The 21234-nt window shown below is 38.2% G+C and overlaps 1 protein-coding gene and 1 pseudogene across 2 annotated transcripts in view; both read right to left on the bottom strand.

Moving 5' to 3' along the window:
* The window catches only part of Prim2 (DNA primase subunit 2), a 299963-nt gene that overhangs the window by 271473 nt on the left and 7256 nt on the right, over positions 1-21234 (bottom strand). For both annotated transcript variants that reach the window (XM_004623185.2, XM_023701874.1), the window contains exon 5: positions 20649-20769. In XM_004623185.2, coding sequence (XP_004623242.1) covers positions 20649-20769 — 121 coding nt within the window. The remainder of the gene's footprint in view (positions 1-20648; positions 20770-21234) is intronic.
* On the bottom strand, positions 2629-2753 carry LOC111815226 (annotated as a pseudogene).

Below are 21234 nucleotides of genomic sequence, written 5' to 3'. Positions count from 1 at the left end.
GGGGGGAGGGAGGGAGGGGAAAGGACACAAATGAAAAGAGTTCTTATTTAGATGAAAAGCCATTTTCATGTACTTTGCTTTTAAATGTTTAGTAGGAAAATCTAAAAATTTACTTGGAACTACTGCAATATAAGCAGAGCTGGATAATTATAGAAAGACGAACATTTAACATGTTCTCGTATCTCCCTTACATTCATAAACACACTCCTACATTACTAAATGGTTATTTATACAGCTCTGTCATTATTCTTCATGTGAATGAGACAATAAGGATGATAGATCATTTATAAGCTTTACTGGATTTCCCCCTCCTGCAAACCCACATTCCTACTTGAACCAGTATGGCGAATATTTACTAACTACCAAGACAGTCAAGAGCTAAAGATTTGCCATGCCAGGCTGCCCTCAGGGCGCGCTGAGACTGTGATTGAGACTGGGCAAGGTGGTGCACATCTGTAATCCCAGCACTTGGGAAGCTGAAAACAGAGAATTACTGTGAGGTCGATCTGCGCAGTGAGACCCTGTGGACCCTGTAGAGCCTAGATAACAAAGAAAAAAAAAAAAAAAAAAAAAACTTACTGTTAAACTTTATACTCTATAAATATTTTGAGGTAAAATTTTAAAGGATGGTATGTTTTAAAACGAAAGTAAACTGAAGTTTATATCCCATCCCAATCTGAGTTTTCCTGTGAACAAAGTTAATCAAGTATTTGAAATCTGCAACTGTTTCTTTAATTCCAAACTATCTGAAGCACTCTAATTAGCAGAATGCCTATTTCTTCAAAGTTTTCAGTTTTTTTCTTTACGAGTTTCAAATTTCCTTCTTTACGACATCTCCCTTCTGTGTTCTTCTGCAATAACCTCTTGGTGCACAATTAACAGCCTGCCAAATTCAATCTTCTCTGAAGCTCTAACTTGCAAATGCCGGCCCCTCCCCTCACAAAAACAAGCAATTTTTCCCCATTTTTATAATGTAGTCCAACAGAAAACTGTTTGACTTTGTCTCTAACTTTTCAAAGTGTGTAGCAATTTGTCATTTTTCAAGGTCACTGGAAAAGAGACAGAGAACTTGTGCTCCTGAAAGATATGATGGTGACTGACATCTTCCAATCTCAGTAGTTTATTACGAAAATACAGCTTCACTTAGCTCCAACCAAAGGGAGACATCGCTTGGAGTCTCATGGCCCACTGGAGCAGCTGTGTTTATTCAAGCAAATACAGAACAAAATAAAAGTTTAAGGAAAAAAAAGCTCAGAAAAAGATTGAGCTGTTGTAATTTTCACTTACAGATTATGAGAAACCAAATCTTTGGCAATAAATTTTAATAAGTGTTATTAAATTTAATTTCTAATATATACCTGAAACTCCAGATATTAGAATACTACTTTGTTATACCTGGGATAAGGGAAGGGAAACGTTTATTCCAAAAGATGCTCAAAAACATAGAAATGTAGCTGAAAATATCAGTCAGCTTCAAGGCTTTGACAGAGTTGTCCTATTTATGACCCAATTCAACATTTTAGGTCCTCAGAAACTATTCAAACATTGAAGTTGAAGTTGACATAAGATACTGCATCCATCAAAATATATCTGCTACCTCCTTTCTCCCTTTTTATCTTCTAAGATGCAGGTCAAATAACTCCAGCTCAGTGCTGCCTTCCTAGATTAATTCAACACAGCAAATACCTTTTCTGTTTTATAAATCTTTTGTTATGCATTTGGTACAGGGTCTCGTTACACAGCCAGGACTCGGACTTGCAGTGATCCTCCTGTTTTCAGCCTCCCCAGCACTGACATTACAGGCAGGCACCACCACGCCAGGACTCAGAGGCCGACTCAGCACACACGGGGGCAGGGCCGGCACAGCATGTGGTACCAGGGATTGAACCCCAGTCCCTGAGTTATCTTGCCAGCCCTGTTTCATAAGTGTTAATAGACTGTATCAGGCATTCTAGCACTAGATCATTTTACTTTGTCTTGTTTGCTATACCTATAAACATGTTAATGCAAATTGTCCATAACCTGAAACAGTGCTAATGAACTACTCATTAAAAATTAACGATAAATATAATAGTAGCTCCACAATTTCTATTAAGCTGCATTAGAAAAATAATTCTGCAATAAGCATACTTTCTATGAATTTTATGTTAATCTGAGATAACTTGGTGAGGAAGAAGCTGATATGACTAAAGCCCTTCCCAGCCTCCTCTCAACACCAGCAGAGACCTAAAGGGAGTGTTAGCCTACCATTTCATCCATGTGCCCTGCACCAGGAAGAAGAGGCTCAACTTACATTAATGTACTTCAAGGTCTCGCAGCAGCCCCCTCCCTCTGGCTGTAACCCTCTCCCAGTTACATTCTACGTTAAACACTTCACACACTTAAGCTACAAATCCCAGCATAGAAGTCGCTGTGGCGCCCTCAGCAGGGGAAGTGCGCTGAGTACATACAGGTCTCCAGTACTGCCACGTGGGTGAGGCAGGGAGCAGGACACCTGCACCACCCTGGCTACTCTAAGTCCATCTCTCCACCGGCCTCCTATTCTCCCGCATCAGGAACCTGCGATCAGTGACCAGCCCAGCCTTGAGTAACCCAGACTGGAAATATGATCCCCCTAGCATCCACCATCCTTCCAGCAAGGTTCTAAATAGAGGCTTTATTTGCATTGTAAGAAAATACCTTTTCTTTTCAATTAGCAATAATCACACCTCAGATAAACCTCACTGGCTACAATACTGCCACTGCACAAAGCTGAAAATACCTTTTCTTTTCAAGCCCTGTCCTCCTACCGCCCTCCAAAAAATGTGGCCAGTTTTATTCTACGTCCTCAAAACTGCCATGAGAGAAAAGTACAATCCATTCTATATCCATGACACTGTTCTCTGGAATGAGCTTGACAATGATCTCTGAAAAAGGCAGTCATTTGTTCCTTATCTATACATTCCTGCCACCGTTAAATTACAAAAAATGAGCAAATTTATTATTTATCGTTTCTAGAAATAAATAAAAACAGCTTTGGGAAAACAGCGAATTTTGATGCCACTTTGTTTCTTGCCTCCATTAAGTTCACTACAATGCAAAATTGATACCGTTTAAGAAATCCAGAAAGCGGAATAGCAAATTCAAATATCTGTGTGTGTGTCCGCGTGTGTCCATGATTCTCCTAAGGGAAGGGTCACAACAGAAGCAACACAAAGCATTCCGTTCGGCCTATCTCCCCTGGCTCCCTACCCTTACAAAACAGAGTTGCTTTTCTAGGTGGTACTTTTAAGTTTTCAATAAGAATCTGCTTCCAAAGATTTTCCATACAAATTAAAATCTTCCCCTTATCTACCACAATCCAAATGCCATATATCAAGAACCAAACATAGAGCTATGGAGATGGCTCAGCAGAATAAGCGCTTGCCTGGCAAGCACAAGGGCCTGAGTTCAATTCTCAGTTCCGCAAAAAAAAAAAAAAAAAGGATTAAACATTAAAAATAGGATAAAAATGCACAACATTTTGGAAAGGCACACAAAATTTTAGAAGCCTAAATAATGTGGTGTCTACAGTAACTCATGGCTTTTATGCATTTATTTATATGCTTTTCTATTTACAAAAATGCCAGACAGACAGACAAGAAATCGAGCTTAGAACCTTGCACTTGCCAGGTAGACACTGAGCCACTGAGCCATATCCCCAGCAAAACTGCTTTTTCAGTCCCCCATAGCACCTACACAGTGTGCTGAGCATAATGTAATTTACCAAATACAAAGGATTACCCACCATCCATGCCATGAAATAAATTCACTAATTTGGCCTACCTACCTTAAATTTTGGCAAACTCTGAGGAACTAAGAGTACCACATAAAAGCACAAAGCTTACTACCTTATACTTTATACCTCATTACCTTACTTTCTAGAGCCCTAAAACATAAAAAGTTATCTCTGAAAGTATAAAAACTTGAAAACTACCTCAGACTCCTGGCAAATCTCTTCTTCAAAATGAGAAGTCATACACTTCAGCTATTTGTTTTTAAGCAGCTTTAGCCAAAGAATTTTTGAAAGGTGAAAATATCAACAATTTCACCACTTGTGCTCCTTCTAAGTAATAGGAGTTCTCTCCAAGTTATCCTCTCCTTACCTCATTATTAGAATTTCACTGTCCGCACCACTAACAACTATCTTGATGTATATCTTTTATTATCTTCACAGTCTTTCCAAAACATGTTAGAGTTGTTTGGGGGTATGATGCTTCTTTTGTTTTGCCTTTACAAATTCAAGGAGTCAGAAGAACTTCTAGCTAGCTTAGCTACTACCAATTCCAATTACCTGTAACAGCCTAACAAAGTAACCCAATATTTAGCAGTTTAAAACATACCATTTTTTTACATTTCCTTAGGTAAATGAAGTACTAAAAAAGGGCACCACTGGCACAGTGCTCTTAACATACTGAGCATTCACTAAAGGACAAGCCACCTACTCCATTCAGCATCTCATGACGTCACGGGGTACTGAGTCAGTGACCAGACAGATCTGAAGGCCCAAGATGGCTCCACACACAAGTGTCACACCTTGAAGGAGATGACTGAAAGGCCAGGCTCAGCAGGACTGTCAACACGCTTCTCCAGCACAGCAGCTGAGTGTTTATGCTGCCTTTCAGAACAGACCTCCCAGCAATCTGTCTCAGCAAGTCCAGCTAGACTTCTCCATGTCACTCCCAGGATCGCAAGGAGAGTGCTGCCAAGACAGGAAATGGAAGCCTCTATTTTCTTAAGGTCTGTTTTCAGAAACAAATACAATGTCATTTCCACAGTAATTTACTTGCCAGAAGTTATAAAACCCAACCAGGCCAAAGGGCTGGAAAGGAAAATGGGTAGCTCATATTTAATGAATGCTCTGAATCAGGGAAGATGACAAAATTTTGGAAATGAACAATAGTAATGGTTGCAAACACTGTGAAATACTTAGCCACAGAGCTGTACACTTTAAAATGATCAATATTATGCATATTTAGCCACAGCATTAAAAGATAAAAATCACAACATAAAAAGGAAACAGAAGGTGCCATAGTCCCCACCTATGTCAATACAATTTGTGGCCATCTTTTCTGCTTTGTTCTTGTTGTCTTCCCAGTACTGGGGATCAAAACCAGGACCCTGTACCTACTGTACAAGGATATGACACTGCTTAGCTACACCTCCACCATCATTGTGGATATCTGTAACCCTTTACACTAGCTAAGGGATCTCTTGAAACATTCATTAGCCGTATACATATATACTCCCTCTTAAATATTTTTATATAATACTTGGCTACTGAGCAATAAATTAATTTTCACTGTACTACTTTTTTAATTTTCACTACACTATTAATTCAGATTATAGTATATTACTATCCTCATTCTTTAAGGACAAAAATCATTTTTCATTCTTAACACTTCAGAAATATGCAATTTTAACTACATTAATTTTTATCACATTGACAAATTGTTAAACATGTGTTAAAGCTTCAAGGTAAAATAAAACTGAAGAAACCTACTTTGCAAATTCCAGACAATCCAGGTCAAACTGGTGTTAAACAGAAACACTCTTGTTCTAAAACAGCACAAACTACCAACATTCTTTGAAACTTGGGAGATACAACATATATGAATCTTGCAAATCTTACCAATCTGCAAATTACCCTTCCCTAATGTCTACTGAATCAAAACTTTTATTTCCCCCTCAAAATCTGCCTAGTGAGATTTAATGCATCAAGATCAATCTTTTATAAGTATACAATTAGCAAAAAGTGATGAAGATCTTGAGTTTTAAAACCTACTCTGCTAACTGAACACTATCACTTGATCCATCTATTTCACATGGTTGTGAGTACAAACTAATGCACAAGAACAAACCACTGAGTGTTCAAAGTTCATCATAAACATTCAAGGACCAAACATCTAGGCAGCTAAGGCAGTGTCTTCTGGGGGACACCTGTGAGCGGTTAGTTCATTTATTTACTTGTACTTTCCATCTATATTAAGTACCTCCCATGGGATAGAGGCTGTGTTTGATATTGAACAAGATAAGATCCGCTGCTGTCAAGCTCACCACCAGACAAAACAGAGAAGACCTTCGAGTAGAAGAACCCCAACTGTAGTTGCAGTGTACTTAAAAACACAAAAGACAAGATTCTAAGCCAAATTTAGGAAATATCCCCAATAGAAAATCTGTGTAAACTGAGATATGACTGATGAGCCAAAATTAGATGAAAAAGAGGGAAGAATCTTCAAGGTCAGAACAGAAAAATGTGTTTTCAAACTAAAAAAGTTTATTGTGGCTGGTTCCTAGAGTGGACAGAAATAATGGTTAAGAGAGAAGGCTAAGGAGTAACAGGAATGAAAGGTCAAAGTAACTTGTTAGGAACTGTGACCATGAACATTCTACTAACAGGAAATCAATAGTGGTGGAATGGGCTGCAGAACACATTTATATAATCCTATCCCCACTCCTGCTGCAAATAGGCTGGGTAAGAAGTCATGGCACTCAAGCTAGAACAGTAACCATGTGGCTGAGAGCAAGTGGACAAAGCCTAGAGTCATGTGTGCACAGGGCTGACTGACTCTTGCCTGTTTCTAATTAGCAGCACCCTAGGCTGGGCAGGGTAATGCACTGGGATGCTGAGACAGGGGGATCAGCTTGAATTCAAGGCCAGCCTGGATTGCATAAGAAAACCATGTCTCAAAAACAAAAAAAGGGCCCAGGGAGATAGCTCAGCAGAATAAGCACTTGCCTGTAAAGAGCAAGGTCCTGAGTTCAATCCCTGGTACCATTAAAAAAAAAAAAAAAAAAAATCAACCACATTCTGTGACCCATCCCATCTCACAGCACCTTGTTTTAATTTTCTAAGAGTTAAAAAAATAAAATGAATGAACCTCTATTACCTTTAAAAATCAAATGTAAAAAGTGCTCAAGATCAGGCACTCCCCACTGCCCAGTAGTCCATATAGTACCCTGCCTAGCCCTCTCACACTACAGAGGAAAGCATGTGCTTACTGACTTTAATAAAACTCAAGTAATATATATAGATAGATAGATAGATAGATAGATAGATAGATAGATGTATCTGAGTATCTCTTATAAATCTCATGCAAAAACTGGAATGATACCAAGTAATAATGATGAATAATAGTTAACATTCAGTGTGCACTTATTATGTGTCGGGCACTGTTCTAAATTATTCATAAAATATATTACCAAATTAATATATTTAATTAAGTATAATTAATGAAGTGTACATATTTTAGTTAGTGTTCAAGGCCTCCCAACCTTACGAGGCAGTACTCTTACACTGTGTTTTGCAGATGAGAAAACTAAATTGCAAACAACAACTAGAAAGCAGCACTGCTGTGTTCAACCCTGAGAGGCAGAGCAGCAGAAGCTACCTCTGCAGCCCAGGCAGCACAAATTCTGGATCATCCACTCTACGACAGTGCAGCACCTCACCCTACAACCCTTCATTCTGGTGTAGTTTCCCTAACACCCAGATCTCCAAAGCAGACCCCCAAACATTACAAGTCACTTGTATCTGACTCTAGTTACCTAGTGTCTGCCTTTGTTTCCCTAATCTTAACCTCACTCAGCCCCAGACAGTAAACAGTCTATAACTTACTTTCTGTTTTTGCTCTAAGACAAAAGCAAGGCATGAAGAACACACACAAAAGCTAGGGCCTGGACCCAAATTCTTATTTAAGTACTGAACAAAACCACTACACCCTCCCTGCTTCCTTACCTTAACACTGATCATTACTGACTGCTTCCTGCGGGGCTTCTCGGCTTCAGGACAGGACGGTCTGGTCACCTGGAAGGGGAGCCTGATACAAATGTCTAGTAATTTTGCCCGGTTTTATGCACGGTCCGAAAGCACAAGAACAAGACTGTCTCACTGTCTTGTGCTGTCTTCATTCACAACAGGAAGAGAAGACAACCCAAAAAGACCCACAGGACTAACAAAGTTCTAACTACAGAATCTAATGAGCTCATTTTTAAAACAAGAAAAGGGCAAACAATGCTCAGCTCTTCAACTCTGAGTCTATCAAAATTCATAATGACACCATATATACCAAGTCGTTGGTGTGCAGCACTCTTTAATTGCCTTGTGGGTGATATGCTACAAGCATATAGATAACTACTGGTATTCGTTATCCCTTAAGTTTATGTCTTCATTAGTTTGACAAGTTGATTTTAAATAATGAAAGCTATCTTGGAAAGGTCCATTTAGACTTGTGCAGATAATCAGCATCTGCTGCTAATCAAACTGAGATGATTAGCAAATTAAACCCTTTAATTAGCATTTTGCATAATTTAGGACAATTATGCTTCTTAGGTTCAAGAAGGTGAAACGGTGAATTTATCAGAATTCTTTAAGCCTTTATTATCTAATTTTACCACATATATAGTAAAAATAAAGAAATGAACTAAGCTTAACTTCATTTGTTGAAACCTAGCATTCTGCAACATTTAAATTAATTCTGTCACTCTGGGTAAATTAATACAAAACTCAGAACAGAAGAAAAATATTTTACTTCAGTTTTTGTCTCCCCAGAGGTCAACATTCCCCACACTAGAACCAAATAACATTTTTTTTGGAAAAAGAAAAGAGAACTAGAAGGAGGAAAAGGAGCTCCTGTCCACTCCCGACATGCCTGGGTTATCTCCACCAGGCCATCAATCATACAGTTTTAAAAAGAAGCACTCACAAAAAGGTAAGTAGCCTGTCAGTCTTCTGGTTAGACAGAGTAAGCAGCAGAGGACAAGAAAGTAGCAAAGCTGCCCTTACAACATACTGAGCCAATGGGTTACTTTCTCTACAAGAATTACCTTCTCTCTCAGAGTGACACTGACTTGTTAAAGAAGTATTTCCTCTCTTAGTCCACCTGAAACTTTCCTGGGATATGCTAAACCAAGATCAGAAAATAAAATAGTAAGCCCTTAGGAATGTTAAGAACAGCATGCATCATTTCTAATACATGTTAAACCCCCATTTCTGATAAAGACACGGTCTTGGAGACAGAGCCCACCTGTGCTAGAACCCAGCCTCTTACAATGAAAATCAAAATGAGGCAGCAAAATTCAAAAATAGACTTTTCTCGTGACTACAGACAGCAACCTACTAAAAACGTCATACAAATCACATCTCTATCCTGCTATAAATACTACTGAACTACGTATCTTTCATGTGTGCGCATGCACTTACATACCCATGTCAAAAACAGTGGTAAAAAAATCATGCTTATACTAAAAGTAAAGGTAGGATAATAAATTCTAATCCACTATAAATAATATGCACAAACTAAGTGGAAAACAGGACAACCAGAATAAAATAAGAAAGCTATACTTTCTAAATCCAAATCCGAATCTATTTGTATGCAAACCCTGTGACTTCCCTGACAGCCTCTGTCTAGAAAGCCCAAACAATAGCTCTGATATACACCAATCAACCAAACAGTTCCAAAATTGCTTCTTTAAGGACTTACTCAAGTGCCAACATTTTTAATATAATTTACAGTGCTTTGCATCTATGGATACTCAGAAAATATTAGTTGGTTCACTGACAAGAAAAATTCAACAGCTGCTTTTTAAGGCATTTCAACATGGGTCTCCATTAGACAAGGAATCAATGATCTATGCTAGAGTTACCGTAGCTTTGCTCTGATACATATTCAACCAAAAATACTGGTTTCTCTTAAGCTTTAAAATAACAGGACAGCCCTGAAGGCATTCGAGGAGCAAAAACAAAAAATCCTTGGGGCTGGAGAGATGGCTCAGTGGTCTAAAGCACCTACTTGAAACAAGCTTGGCAAAGCACAGGGACCGCGGTTCGATCCCCAGCACCACATGCCAACCAGCTCCGCCCCCTGGTGGGCTGAGCTGGCCACACACACACACAATAAATAAATGTAATAAATAAAAATAAATAAATATTTAAAAAAAATAAAAATAAATAAATAAATAAAATAAAATAACAGGATAACTAAAATGCAAGTGTATACAGTTAAAATTCTAGGTATATATGTGCTTAACATTTAGTTTTATTCATTTACTATTTAACAGATATCTCTATCCATTTATTACAAAGCAAAAGGAAGAAACACTGCAAAGCATGAACCTGCTTCCATTCTATATTGAATGGAAGACTGGAAATTAAAGTACAGTACTTGGGCTCCCCCAAATGACACTTCTAAAGCATAAAAATTCTGCAACGGAAAAAAGAAACTGATGCCAAAACAATTGTTTTCTTCGGAGCCCCCCTTCATTAGAAAAAGATGCATTGGAAAAAAATTAAATTTAGGGTCGGAGAGCTGGCTCAGTAGAATAAGTGCTTGCCTGGCAAGTGCAAGGGCCTGAGTTCAATCCCTGGTTCCACCAAAAAAAAAAAAAAAAAAAAAAAATTAAATTTAGTACTATCATCTCTCACCTGCACACTTACCCTCAACCTAATCAAAGAAAAATATATTCAAACAAGAGTTGATCTCAAATACCCAAAATGTGAAGACATTATATAAAAACTACAGGACAAAAGGAAAGGTAAAAGTACTGAATTAAAGTCTGCATCGAGGCATTAAATGTTAAGAAAAGTAAAGGCTTTATATAAAAATACCTAAAAGTGAAATACACACTAATCCAAAAAATTCATTCAAAGATTACAACACACCAGATATGTAAAACCCAAAAATTCTAATTTGTAAACTAAAAATATCACCATTAATTACATTACTTGTTTAATTTTAAACATTCAATACTCCAACCTCTAGAGTTGGAAGTATTAGAATCAGTCTTTACTGAATAACCGAAGTACTTAACAAATAAGACGAATAAATTTAGTGAGTATATATTACTCTGTGTGCCTGCCAAATGTCACATAATTTCCACAGGTGATTTCATTCTAATAAGGAAGATACTATAAACTTCCTTTTTTTATGGCAGAAGAAAGTGGCTTCAAAAGGTTGGGTAATAGACCCAGGGTGGTGAGCAATCCAGTAACAGACTGATTTTCCCAGATCTTCTTGCTCATATTCTCTCCCTTCGCAGTCATCTTTTTGATAGTTTCAAGTATTCCTTTACATGGTACTTTGATTATATGTTTCCAAGCATGACCTCATGAACTCAGCCTCACATTCTGAGCATCCACTGCCTCTGTGCGGGCCCAGCTCACAAGCAGTTTCTGTAACTGAATGTGCTGTCCCCTCCCAAGCCCACATCCCTACCTCTGCAGTCCATATCATTACCATTATTATGCTCTTCTTGCCCTCTATTAGAAATAGCTACAGTCACCTCGCTTCACTGTCCACCAATCATCAAGTCAGGGTACTCCCATTAGGTCTACCCCATATCTGCCCACTTCTTTGCATTCCCACAGCCACTGCTGGAGTTCAGATCTTCACCGAGTTCTTCATTTGGTCTTTTACTCAGCAAATAATTCTCATTAACATAAGACACTGGGAGCCAGGGAGATGGCTCAGTAGAATAAGCACCTGCCTGGCAAGTGCAAGGGCCTGAGTTCAATCCCCAGTTCCGCAAAAAAAAAAAAAAAAAAAAAAAAAAAAAAAAAACCAGACACTGGTAACATTTTTCTAAGAGAATTCTGCTGCACGCGTCAACATTCTACTACTTCACAACTATCTCAACTTACATCTCAATTTCCTTACTCACCTGCTGCAGTTGCTTCAGCACAATGCATTCCACCATCTCACTTTACCTTTCAAAAACCTTCCTCCCTATTCTGCCCACCTAACCTCAGCTTCCACTGTTTTTAATGCATTCATGAAAGCTTCCTCCTTGTCTTAAAACTGTAGATCCACAACAAAGATTAACATGGAAAACACACTAATGGGCTTTCTTTAAAGAAAGAAAAAAAAGTATTTGACACCTAAGGAACTAAGAGGAAGTATCAGGAAAGCATCCAGATCTAACTTTAGTTATAAAAAATTAAAAAAAAAAAAATCTGAATGACAGCTACTAGAGTATTACTTAGGTATATGTTTGGTTTTTTAAAGTGAAGGAAATGTTAAAAAAGTAACTACAACTGTAAGCTAAAACTACCTTACGTCCTTCAGAAAGAAAAATAACATGCCACAGTCAGTGCTGGTAACAAGCAAGATATTAACAGAATGATACTTGGGGATCTACAAAGCTTGGATGGAACTAATGGCTCACAAACCTATCAAATTTAATGCTATCCTTTAAGTATTTTAATACATAAGATGTTTTAATACCTACTTCAACATCCCAAAATAGAATTCAAAGGTACTCTTCTTATATATAATTTTAAAGCAATAGAACGTCATGTCTTACTTTTCTTATTGTTGAGACAAAATACCTGACTTTCAAAATTAAAAGGGGAGATGGCTGACAGTTTAATTGGCTGGCAGTTTGTAGAGGTTTCAATCCATAGCTGACTGGCTCCAAGGAAGGGTGACACATGGTGCAGGGACATCACAGAGGACAACAACAGTTCAATGCACACAGAAGACAGCAAAAGTAAGCAAAAAATGGAGAATGCAAGCCTCTTTCTGTCCCTTGTACAGCATCCAGACTACTGGGATCAGGGTGGTACAAACCAACTCGTGGACTGACTTGGTAATCACTCACCCTTAATCCTCACATTGCACTATGAATCAATCAATCAATCACATACTCTACATTCAGCCACCTCTGAAAAAGCAAAGCAATTTAAAGCAAAACAGTATTGGCAAAATAATCGATCTGGTACAGTACACTGAAGAATGTGATCAAGTAGTTAGATACTATATTCATTAGTAGGAGACAGCTACCAATGCAAACCAGTAGCGGTGGGGGCTGGTACCCCAAGTGCTGTGCTTTTCCAAATATGGAAATATTCATAACCAAGGTGTTATCTTCCATCAATTCAGAGTAGTGGCACTCTAAAAATAACTACGATACAATAAAAACATGGGGGGGCATTTTATACTAATTTATAAAGCAGTGTTTGATTCAAGATTCAGACCATTGAGAATAGTCTGGTTTGAGGGTGGGGGATTGTTTGGCCACATAAATATAAAAAGTCAAGAAAGACTTTTGGATTTGAGAAAAATCCATTGTTGGACACAACTGTCCAGTGCGTGGTAGGCATTCCAGCCTCCTCATCTCCTAAATTCCTGCCAAATCTGCCAAACATTGTTACAACCACTAAAAACACTACAAAAATGTTTAAAATATCTGTATTTCTTTAGTAGAGAATGCTTGAGCTAAACCAGTAAGCCATCTTCCTGGGCCAGGCAAATAGCTCAGCGGATTAAAGCACCTGCAAGCAGGTGCAGGGGCCAGGGATTTGATCCCTGGCCCTGCCGCGCTGGCCCCACCCCTGGGGCACACTGACCTCACCCAGGGTATGCTGAGACCCAACTGAGTCTGGGCCTGGTGGCCCACACCTATAATCCCAGCTTTTGGGAGGCTGTAAACAGGCAGATCACTATGAGTCTAATCTAACAGGGAGCCCCTGAACACCCTGTAGATCCCTCTCTAAAAAAACAAAAAATACCCAAAAAAAGACATCCTCCTGAAAGAGCCACCTTGAAATGATCAGTGGGCCTCTCCTTTGAGCCCATCATTTCTTATTCTGAGTTAAAAAACAAAACCTTGGGCCGGACAGATAGCTCAGCAGATTAAAGTGCCTGTTTAGACAGATGGTGGGGGGATCCTGGGCGTGCTGTGCTGGCCCCACCCCCAGGGCACACTGAGAGGGCAATTGAGACCGGGTATGGTGGCGAGCACCTATAATCCCAGCTCTTGGGAGGCTGTAAACAGGCAGATCAATAGGAGTCCAATCTAGTAGTGAGACCCTGAACATCCTGTAGACCCTTCCCTAAAATACAAAAAAAGAAAACCTACTCAGGTCCATCCGTATGTAACTTCTGTTTTCCTGACCAGTTAAATTAAACTACTCCCATCTCAAATACAAATTTAAAGCTCAGGTTTTAGTTTACACTGATGACTGTATATTACATGAGTCAACTGTTAATGATGAACTAAGACATACAATCTGATGCAAAAAAATGTTTTTAAAAGTAAACAGTACAGGAGCCGGCGAGCTGGCTCAGTAGAATAAGTGCTTGCCTGGCAAGTGCAAGGGCCTGAGTTCAATCCTCAGTTCCGAAAAAAAAAAACAAAAAAAACACAGAAATGTGGTCTGAGGGCAGTTCGTTAACATCTCTGATCAGTTTCTTCAGAAAGCTGCTGCAAGGGTTAAGTTCTATAACCCACACAGTGCACACACCGAGAAAGCACACAAGTATTTTGCTGGGTAGCTTCTTTCCTGTTTCCGTACATCACTGGCTAGATAGAATCCTTACCCTTTATTCTGTCATTAATAAATAACCCTTCCTCAGGAAGCAGACCCTGTGCAAGTTCAGGAACAGTCCTCTGGGTTTGCTAATATTCATATAGCAGCCTTAATCCTTGAATCAACAACAGTTAACTGAAACTGCATCGCTGTTAAACACCAGTGGAGATTACAGAGGGATCTCCTTGCCCCAAAGCTTCATGGTACAAAACAATGAGGAACTCATACTTTGACCAAAGGTGAACAGGAAACAAGGCCAAAGAAGCAGACGCGGATAGCTAGAGGATGGCACCGGTACATTATTTGAAAGTCAGAGATCAGCAACATAGAGCAGGTAAAGAATACATGGAGGCAAGTCTAGAAAAGAGATATTACTTATCTTGCTCCTCATATGCATCATAGAGGCAGGAATAGCAAAAGGACGGTTATACTCACAGGGCCTAAGCCTGGAGAACAACTGTTGTTACTCTTACTTCCTCTTGCCTTTGTAACTCAGATCTAGCCATTCAATGACAATGCAAAACTATTATTTTTTACAACTCCATTATCCCTCCACATCGCTAAGTCTTATTCAAAAGACCTAGGATGGGGCTGGGTAGATAGTTTGGCAGTCTGCATGCCTGCCTGGCAAGCACAAGGACTGGAGTTTGATCCCAGGTACCGCTCCCTGGTACCACTCTCTGGTACTGATTCCTGGTACCCAGGCATGGTGGCGTACACCTGTAATCCCAGAACAGCAGAGGCTGAGACAGAAGGATCACTACAAGTCTGAACTATGTAGGGAGACCTTGTATCTAATTAATTAATTTTTTAAAAGACCTAGAATAAGGCAATCTAATGTAGACTTCAAACTCATCTATGAGTGAGAACTTCAAGTAAAAAAGGTTAAATTTTCAAAGAACCTGAAGGAAGACAAAGGCTAAGAAGACTGTGGGATGAAAAAATAACACACATACAAAAGCTCTGTATCTTTTTTCAGAACATTTTCAGAAAACATGAGTAAAACCTCACAATGTAAGTATTAAATTATACAGAATATCTAACATTAGAGATATTTCATGAAATTAATTCCATTATTTTAGATCTAAAATTTATATTTGTGTATGTACCATGGTACCTCAGTTCACAAATGCCTTTGTTTACTAAACAATTTGGTTCACTAACAGAAATGTCTGGCAAAATTTTGTTTTTGTTTACAAAGTCTGCAGCAAATAAAAGACACAACCATGGCCACCTTACTCACACAGACACAAACACAACCATGTACTCCCACATTGGAGAACAAACCAAGTTTGTGAACCAAGATACCACATATGTATATTTACATAACATTATAAAATATTTTTATGTGTGGGAAACTTCAGTTAATTTAAATTCATACTTTTTTTCAAGGGCAAAGTCACAGGCATAAAGAATAATCAAATAATGAGAATATAAGACATTCCACAATCAAAAGCTACATGAAAACTTTAAAAAAGAGAAATGATTTTCACAAGTTATTTTGAAAATGTTTGCATATGTTAATTTTAGCCTTCAAGTGTAATACAGCATGAAGTTTCATATTTGCCATAGTGTTTCTAGGTTTAAACTATCTTATAATGAGCAGAATCTAATTTTGTAGCTTGATAAGGAAAATTCAAATTTTGTGAACTCTACAATATTGTTATGAAGGACCATCTGCTGTGGTGTTTCGCAATGATACATATAAATAAGCTAGGCTTCAATTAACTGAAAATTCAACAAACATGTTCCCCATATTCCAAACAGAAAATATACCAACATTTACTATAGCTGATCAACACACATAAAATACACAAAGTTGGCTTCCATAATTATTTGATGTCAAAATCACCATGAGAACATAAGTATAGAAGGACGCACTATGAGAATACCTATGCTTCTCCAAAAAGCAACCAAAGGTATGCAGTGGTAACGAACATTTAAAGAGCTCCATTTAAATCAAAAATTTTTCTAGTTATATACAGAACACAAAGGAGGGCCACAAGGACAGCCAACATTTTGGCCCTAGCCTTCCAAGGTCAGTGAAAACTCAGGACATAGGAAAACCTGTATTGTAACACCATGTAACTCAGTTGTGTCCCAAATTTTCTGATCAACGAGATTATGGGGTCACAGAGGAAAGTGATCGATGTTGTAGAATGTGCCTAAGGAGTCACATGGAGAGAAAACATTCTCTCAGGCTTTCACAGAGAGCAAATTGGTCAAGCAATGGCCATGACTCATCCACATGGCTGACACTAACAAAGGATCTACAAAGTGCGGTACAGGGTTTCAGGATAAATCCTGAGGGGATATGACTGACCTTATGAGATACGAAAGCTACAATTCTTGTTATATTGGTCTTGCTTTGTCTTGTTCTTAACCATCCAGCAGAAAAGTACAAAAACAAGGTATAAAGAGTAAAGCCATATTAATATGCTGAACTGTAATAGGCTCAAGTCAACAACTTCTGACACTGCCAGTCATAGAGAAAACCCACTACTATTATGGAGTACTGAACTATTTTGGAATATCTTGCTGAATTCATACACCTATAATATTTAAATGACAAAACTAAACAAAAAAAGAGCATACAAATGAATGACTATTTTGTATTTGTATAGTCAAAATAGGATAGATATATAGCTATATTCTCTTAACTCAATGAACAGAAAGATTTGTTCTAAAAGTGTTTGTAAATAGGATTATCAAGTCTGCATCTTGTACAATGAATAACCACTAAGAAAACAATAAGCAATGTATTAATTATTGAAACTGTCTCACTGCTATTTGTTTCTCAATAAAATTATGGGGAAAAAACTGTCCAATTTTATGAAAGGCTCATTTCATATAGAACATATATATACCTTAGAAATCTAACCTGAAAAAGGTTTTCACATTACTCACTTTAAAGATGTTTTAGTGTTCACAAAACAAACTGGAGATAAATCTTTGAAATGTTACCACTTTCTCCAGGAATTCCGGATTAATACACTATAGAGCACCATGCTTTGAACCATCATTTACTTGACCCAATCTTTATAAATACAAAAAATTTACTTCCTCACTTAGAAGACAAGTGTGACTCTTGACAAGGACTCATTCTTTAACCAAAGTCTATTCAAGCTTGTGAATCACCTTTTTGATGGCCTTGATTAGTCAGTTTAGGCAAGAATCCTGTGATCTATGTAGGGAAAACGCTTCACCCTTCTTCATCTGATCATTTTCAGTATCTTACTAGTCTTTCATCACCAAAAAATCCCTAGGTGAAGTGTGCAAAGAATTACCCCATCTCTTTATAATTTTCTATATGCTAACATGTTACCATGCTCCTTGGCTATAAATTCCCATTTTTCCTGTCATACTCAGAATTGAGTTCAACTTTCTGCCCTATCACAAAACCTTACTATAGTACTCCCCTTTGAGTAGTCTTCCCTACTGTCTCTGACAAGTCTTATTAATAATCTTCTTCTTTAACACACTTCATGTGGCTATTAATCCTTCCCCTAGTTCTTTCAGATCTGAAATTTCCAGAAGAGTGCTGAAGGCGTAGATCTCAAAAATTTAAGAAATTTAGGGCCGAGGACATAGCTCAGTGGCATAAATTTCTCCTGGGGAAGTACAAGGTCCTGAGTTTGATCACCAGTGCCAATAAATAAATAAAATTAAATAATGGGCTGGGCAAGTAGGTCAGGGTGAAAGACCTGGGTCCAACCCCCAATACTGAAAAAAAAAAAAAAAAATTAACAACAAGCAAATTGCCAATGGAATACCCATTTCTGACAGGACTAAACAAAAAAAGGGGATACAAAGGAAGGACTATTTTGTATCTGTATATGCAGAATAGTTAGTATAGATATACAGCTACTTTCACTTAATTCAGTGAGAAGAAAGATTTGTACTAATAGTGTTTGGACAGGATATCATGTCTGCATCTTGTACTACTGATAACCACTAAGAAGATAACAATGTACAATGTATTAATTATTGAAACTGTCCCATTAATCAGTTTGGAAACTGTCTCATTGATTTTTGTTTCTCAATAAAATAAAAAATTTTAAAAAGACAGCAAGTAATTATAAAACACACTTGCCATTCCATCTTTTTTCTACATTTGCTCACCTTTCCTTCTGTTCTTTAGCCATGTTAGAACCCTTACCAGAGGGGGCCTGGCCCTAGCTCAGTTCTTTGGGGCCGGGGAGATGGCTCGGTGGAATAAGCGCTTCCCTTGCAAGCGCAGGGGCCTGAGTTCAATCCCCGGTTCCACCAAAAAAAAAAAAAGAACCCTTACCAGATACAACATCCTAATTTTGAATTTCTGAGTCTCCAGCATTATGACCTAAATAAACCATAACCTCTTCTGTTTAATAACTACCTAATTGGTCGGATGTGGCGGCACATGCCTGTAATGCAATCCCAGCACTTGGGAGGCTGAGGCAAGAGGATCATTGTGATTTTGAGACCAGCCTTGGCCTCAAAGTGAGCTCAAGGCCAGCCTGAGCTGCATGGTGAGACCCTGTCTCAAAAAGACAAAAGATAGGAAGAATGTATGCAATGTGTTAATTATTGAAACTGTCCTACCAATTTGGTTTGAAACTGTCTCACTGCTATTTGTTTCTCAATAAAAATTATGGGGAAAAAAAAAGACAAAAGATAAAAAATAAAGTAACTACCTAGTCTTAGGAATTCTGTCATAGCCACAGAAAAAGGACTAAGACACCCTACCTATAATCCAAGAAGTTAGTCTACATGGTTTATGGAATCCTGACAGAAGGCATTAAGACTTCTGCAAAAGAGACAAAAAAATTTAGTACTCTTATAGAAGTACAGTACCTTTGGGTTGTTCTCCCTGGAAGTCCCACTAGGGTGTCATAGTTTGGGGTTTTGCAAGGGGAACAATATAATACAGGACACATATTTTATAAGATTATTTTGTGATGAATCACCCAAAGAATCATATCCCAAGAGTGTAGGAAATCTCCAGTGGAAGAGCTCAGCACATTTTTCCTAATATGAAAGTACAAGCTAAATGGAACTGATACTAACAGTAATAGACTTCACAAAAGATCAAACCCAGCAGCAAGTGAAGACACGGTAGGTTTGGGTCAGAGGATCCCGTGCCCAACAACTGTACCTAGCTCAGAAGAGTTTATTTAGAAAGCTCACAAAGGACGCTTACAGGAAGGAAATGAGAGAACTAAAGAAAGCAGCTCCTAACACGTAACAGATAATACATGTCTTGACACATTTGCTCACACCTTCATGCAATGTCTCATGTAAGTCATAGTGTTCCTCGCTGCAGTCAATACAATGCAAGACAAATGTCTGCACTGACTCTGATGTCTTAACTTTTTATTTGGCCTCAAACCATCCACTGAAACACCAGAGTCTAACCAGTCCCACCACCACTGAACGGCTTTGATTCTTCCAAAATAGAATTTTTTTTTTTAAGACAGGGTTTCATTACGCATTTTAGACTGGCCTTGAACACTCCTGGCTCAGCCTCCCAAGTGCTGCAATTACAGTCATGCACTACCACACCCAGGCCGAAAATAGAATTTTTCTACTTTTCCAGATAACATAGATCCATATAAAACACACAGATTCTATTTCCGGCCACTATCTATGATAAATATTCTGAACATTTCTTCTTTTGCATATAATTACCATATGTAAATCGCTCAGATTTGCCTACAAAAAAGTAACTTGGAAAACTATTGTTAGATTTTACTCACAACTGACTTTTAACAGTGGTACACCCTTTAAACTTCATTATTGTAAATCAATACACTTAAGGGCAAAGCTATTAGCTATTCTTTCAGGTAAAAACCTAAGAATGTAAAGAAAATGAATGGCTGGCCTAATAGCTCAGCGGATTAAAGCACCTGCAAGCAGGCACAGGGGCCAGGAGTTTAATCCCCAGGCCTGCTGTGCCGGCCCCGCCCCCAAGGGTGTGCTGAGATAGCAATTGAGACTGGACATAGTGGCGCACGCACGACTGTAATCCCAGCTCTTGGGAGGCTATAAACAGGTAGATCACTACTAGTCTGATATAGTAGTGAGACCCTGAACACCTTGTAGACCCTTCCCCAAAATACAAAAAATAAAATAAAATTAAAAAATAAAGAAAATGAACTCCACACATTAGCATCAGAACTTAACACAAAAGGGAAAGAGTAAAGGTGAAAGCAACTAGAAATAGTGACAAAAGGGGCTGGGGAGCCTGCTCAGTAGAATAAATGCTTCCCTGGCAAGCACAAGGGTCTGAGATCAATCCCCAGTTCTGCAAAAAAAAAAAAAAAAGTGACAAAAATATACTTACAGCCTCAAAGTGCAAATGGCTATCCTTTAAGAAATTCTGAATTTTGTCCTTCGGTAAAATACCAAATCGAAATCGAAGGAGATCCATTTCTTGTTGAATGAACCAACGTCTAAGATCTTCACTGAAATAGAAAGAGGAAATTATGAGTGTAAACTTAAAATTCCACTACTTATTATCACAAGAAATTTCTATGAAATGATATTCGACGACAAGCAGGATGCCAACAGACAGCAGTTAAAAGCAGTCAGGTTTCTACAGTGATAAAAGAGATAAATACTGTACCAGAAACCATAATGCACCAAGGGAGTGTTCACTATAAATTTAAGAGGTATTATGAACATAAAGTTCAAATACAGAGTACTATGGGCCCACTTGACTATTGAATAACATAAAATAGTTCCTTGTATTTAATGTAACTGTAAAAGAGTTATGTATCTTCAAAAATGAGGTATACCTTTTGCTGGAGGTAGCTTCATCAAAAGGAAGTAAATACTAAATTTTTTTAAATTAACTTTAAGGGGCCAGGGAGGTGGCTCAGTAGAATAAGCGCTTCCCTGGCAAGCACAAGGACCTGAGTTCAATCCCC

Source organism: Octodon degus, unplaced genomic scaffold (genome assembly GCF_000260255.1).
Source record: "Octodon degus isolate 3935 unplaced genomic scaffold, OctDeg1.0 scaffold00001, whole genome shotgun sequence".
Lineage (NCBI taxonomy): Eukaryota > Metazoa > Chordata > Mammalia > Rodentia > Octodontidae > Octodon > Octodon degus.
The sequence above is the reverse complement of the archived record's forward strand: the minus strand, read 5'-3'. Positions and strand labels throughout refer to the sequence as shown.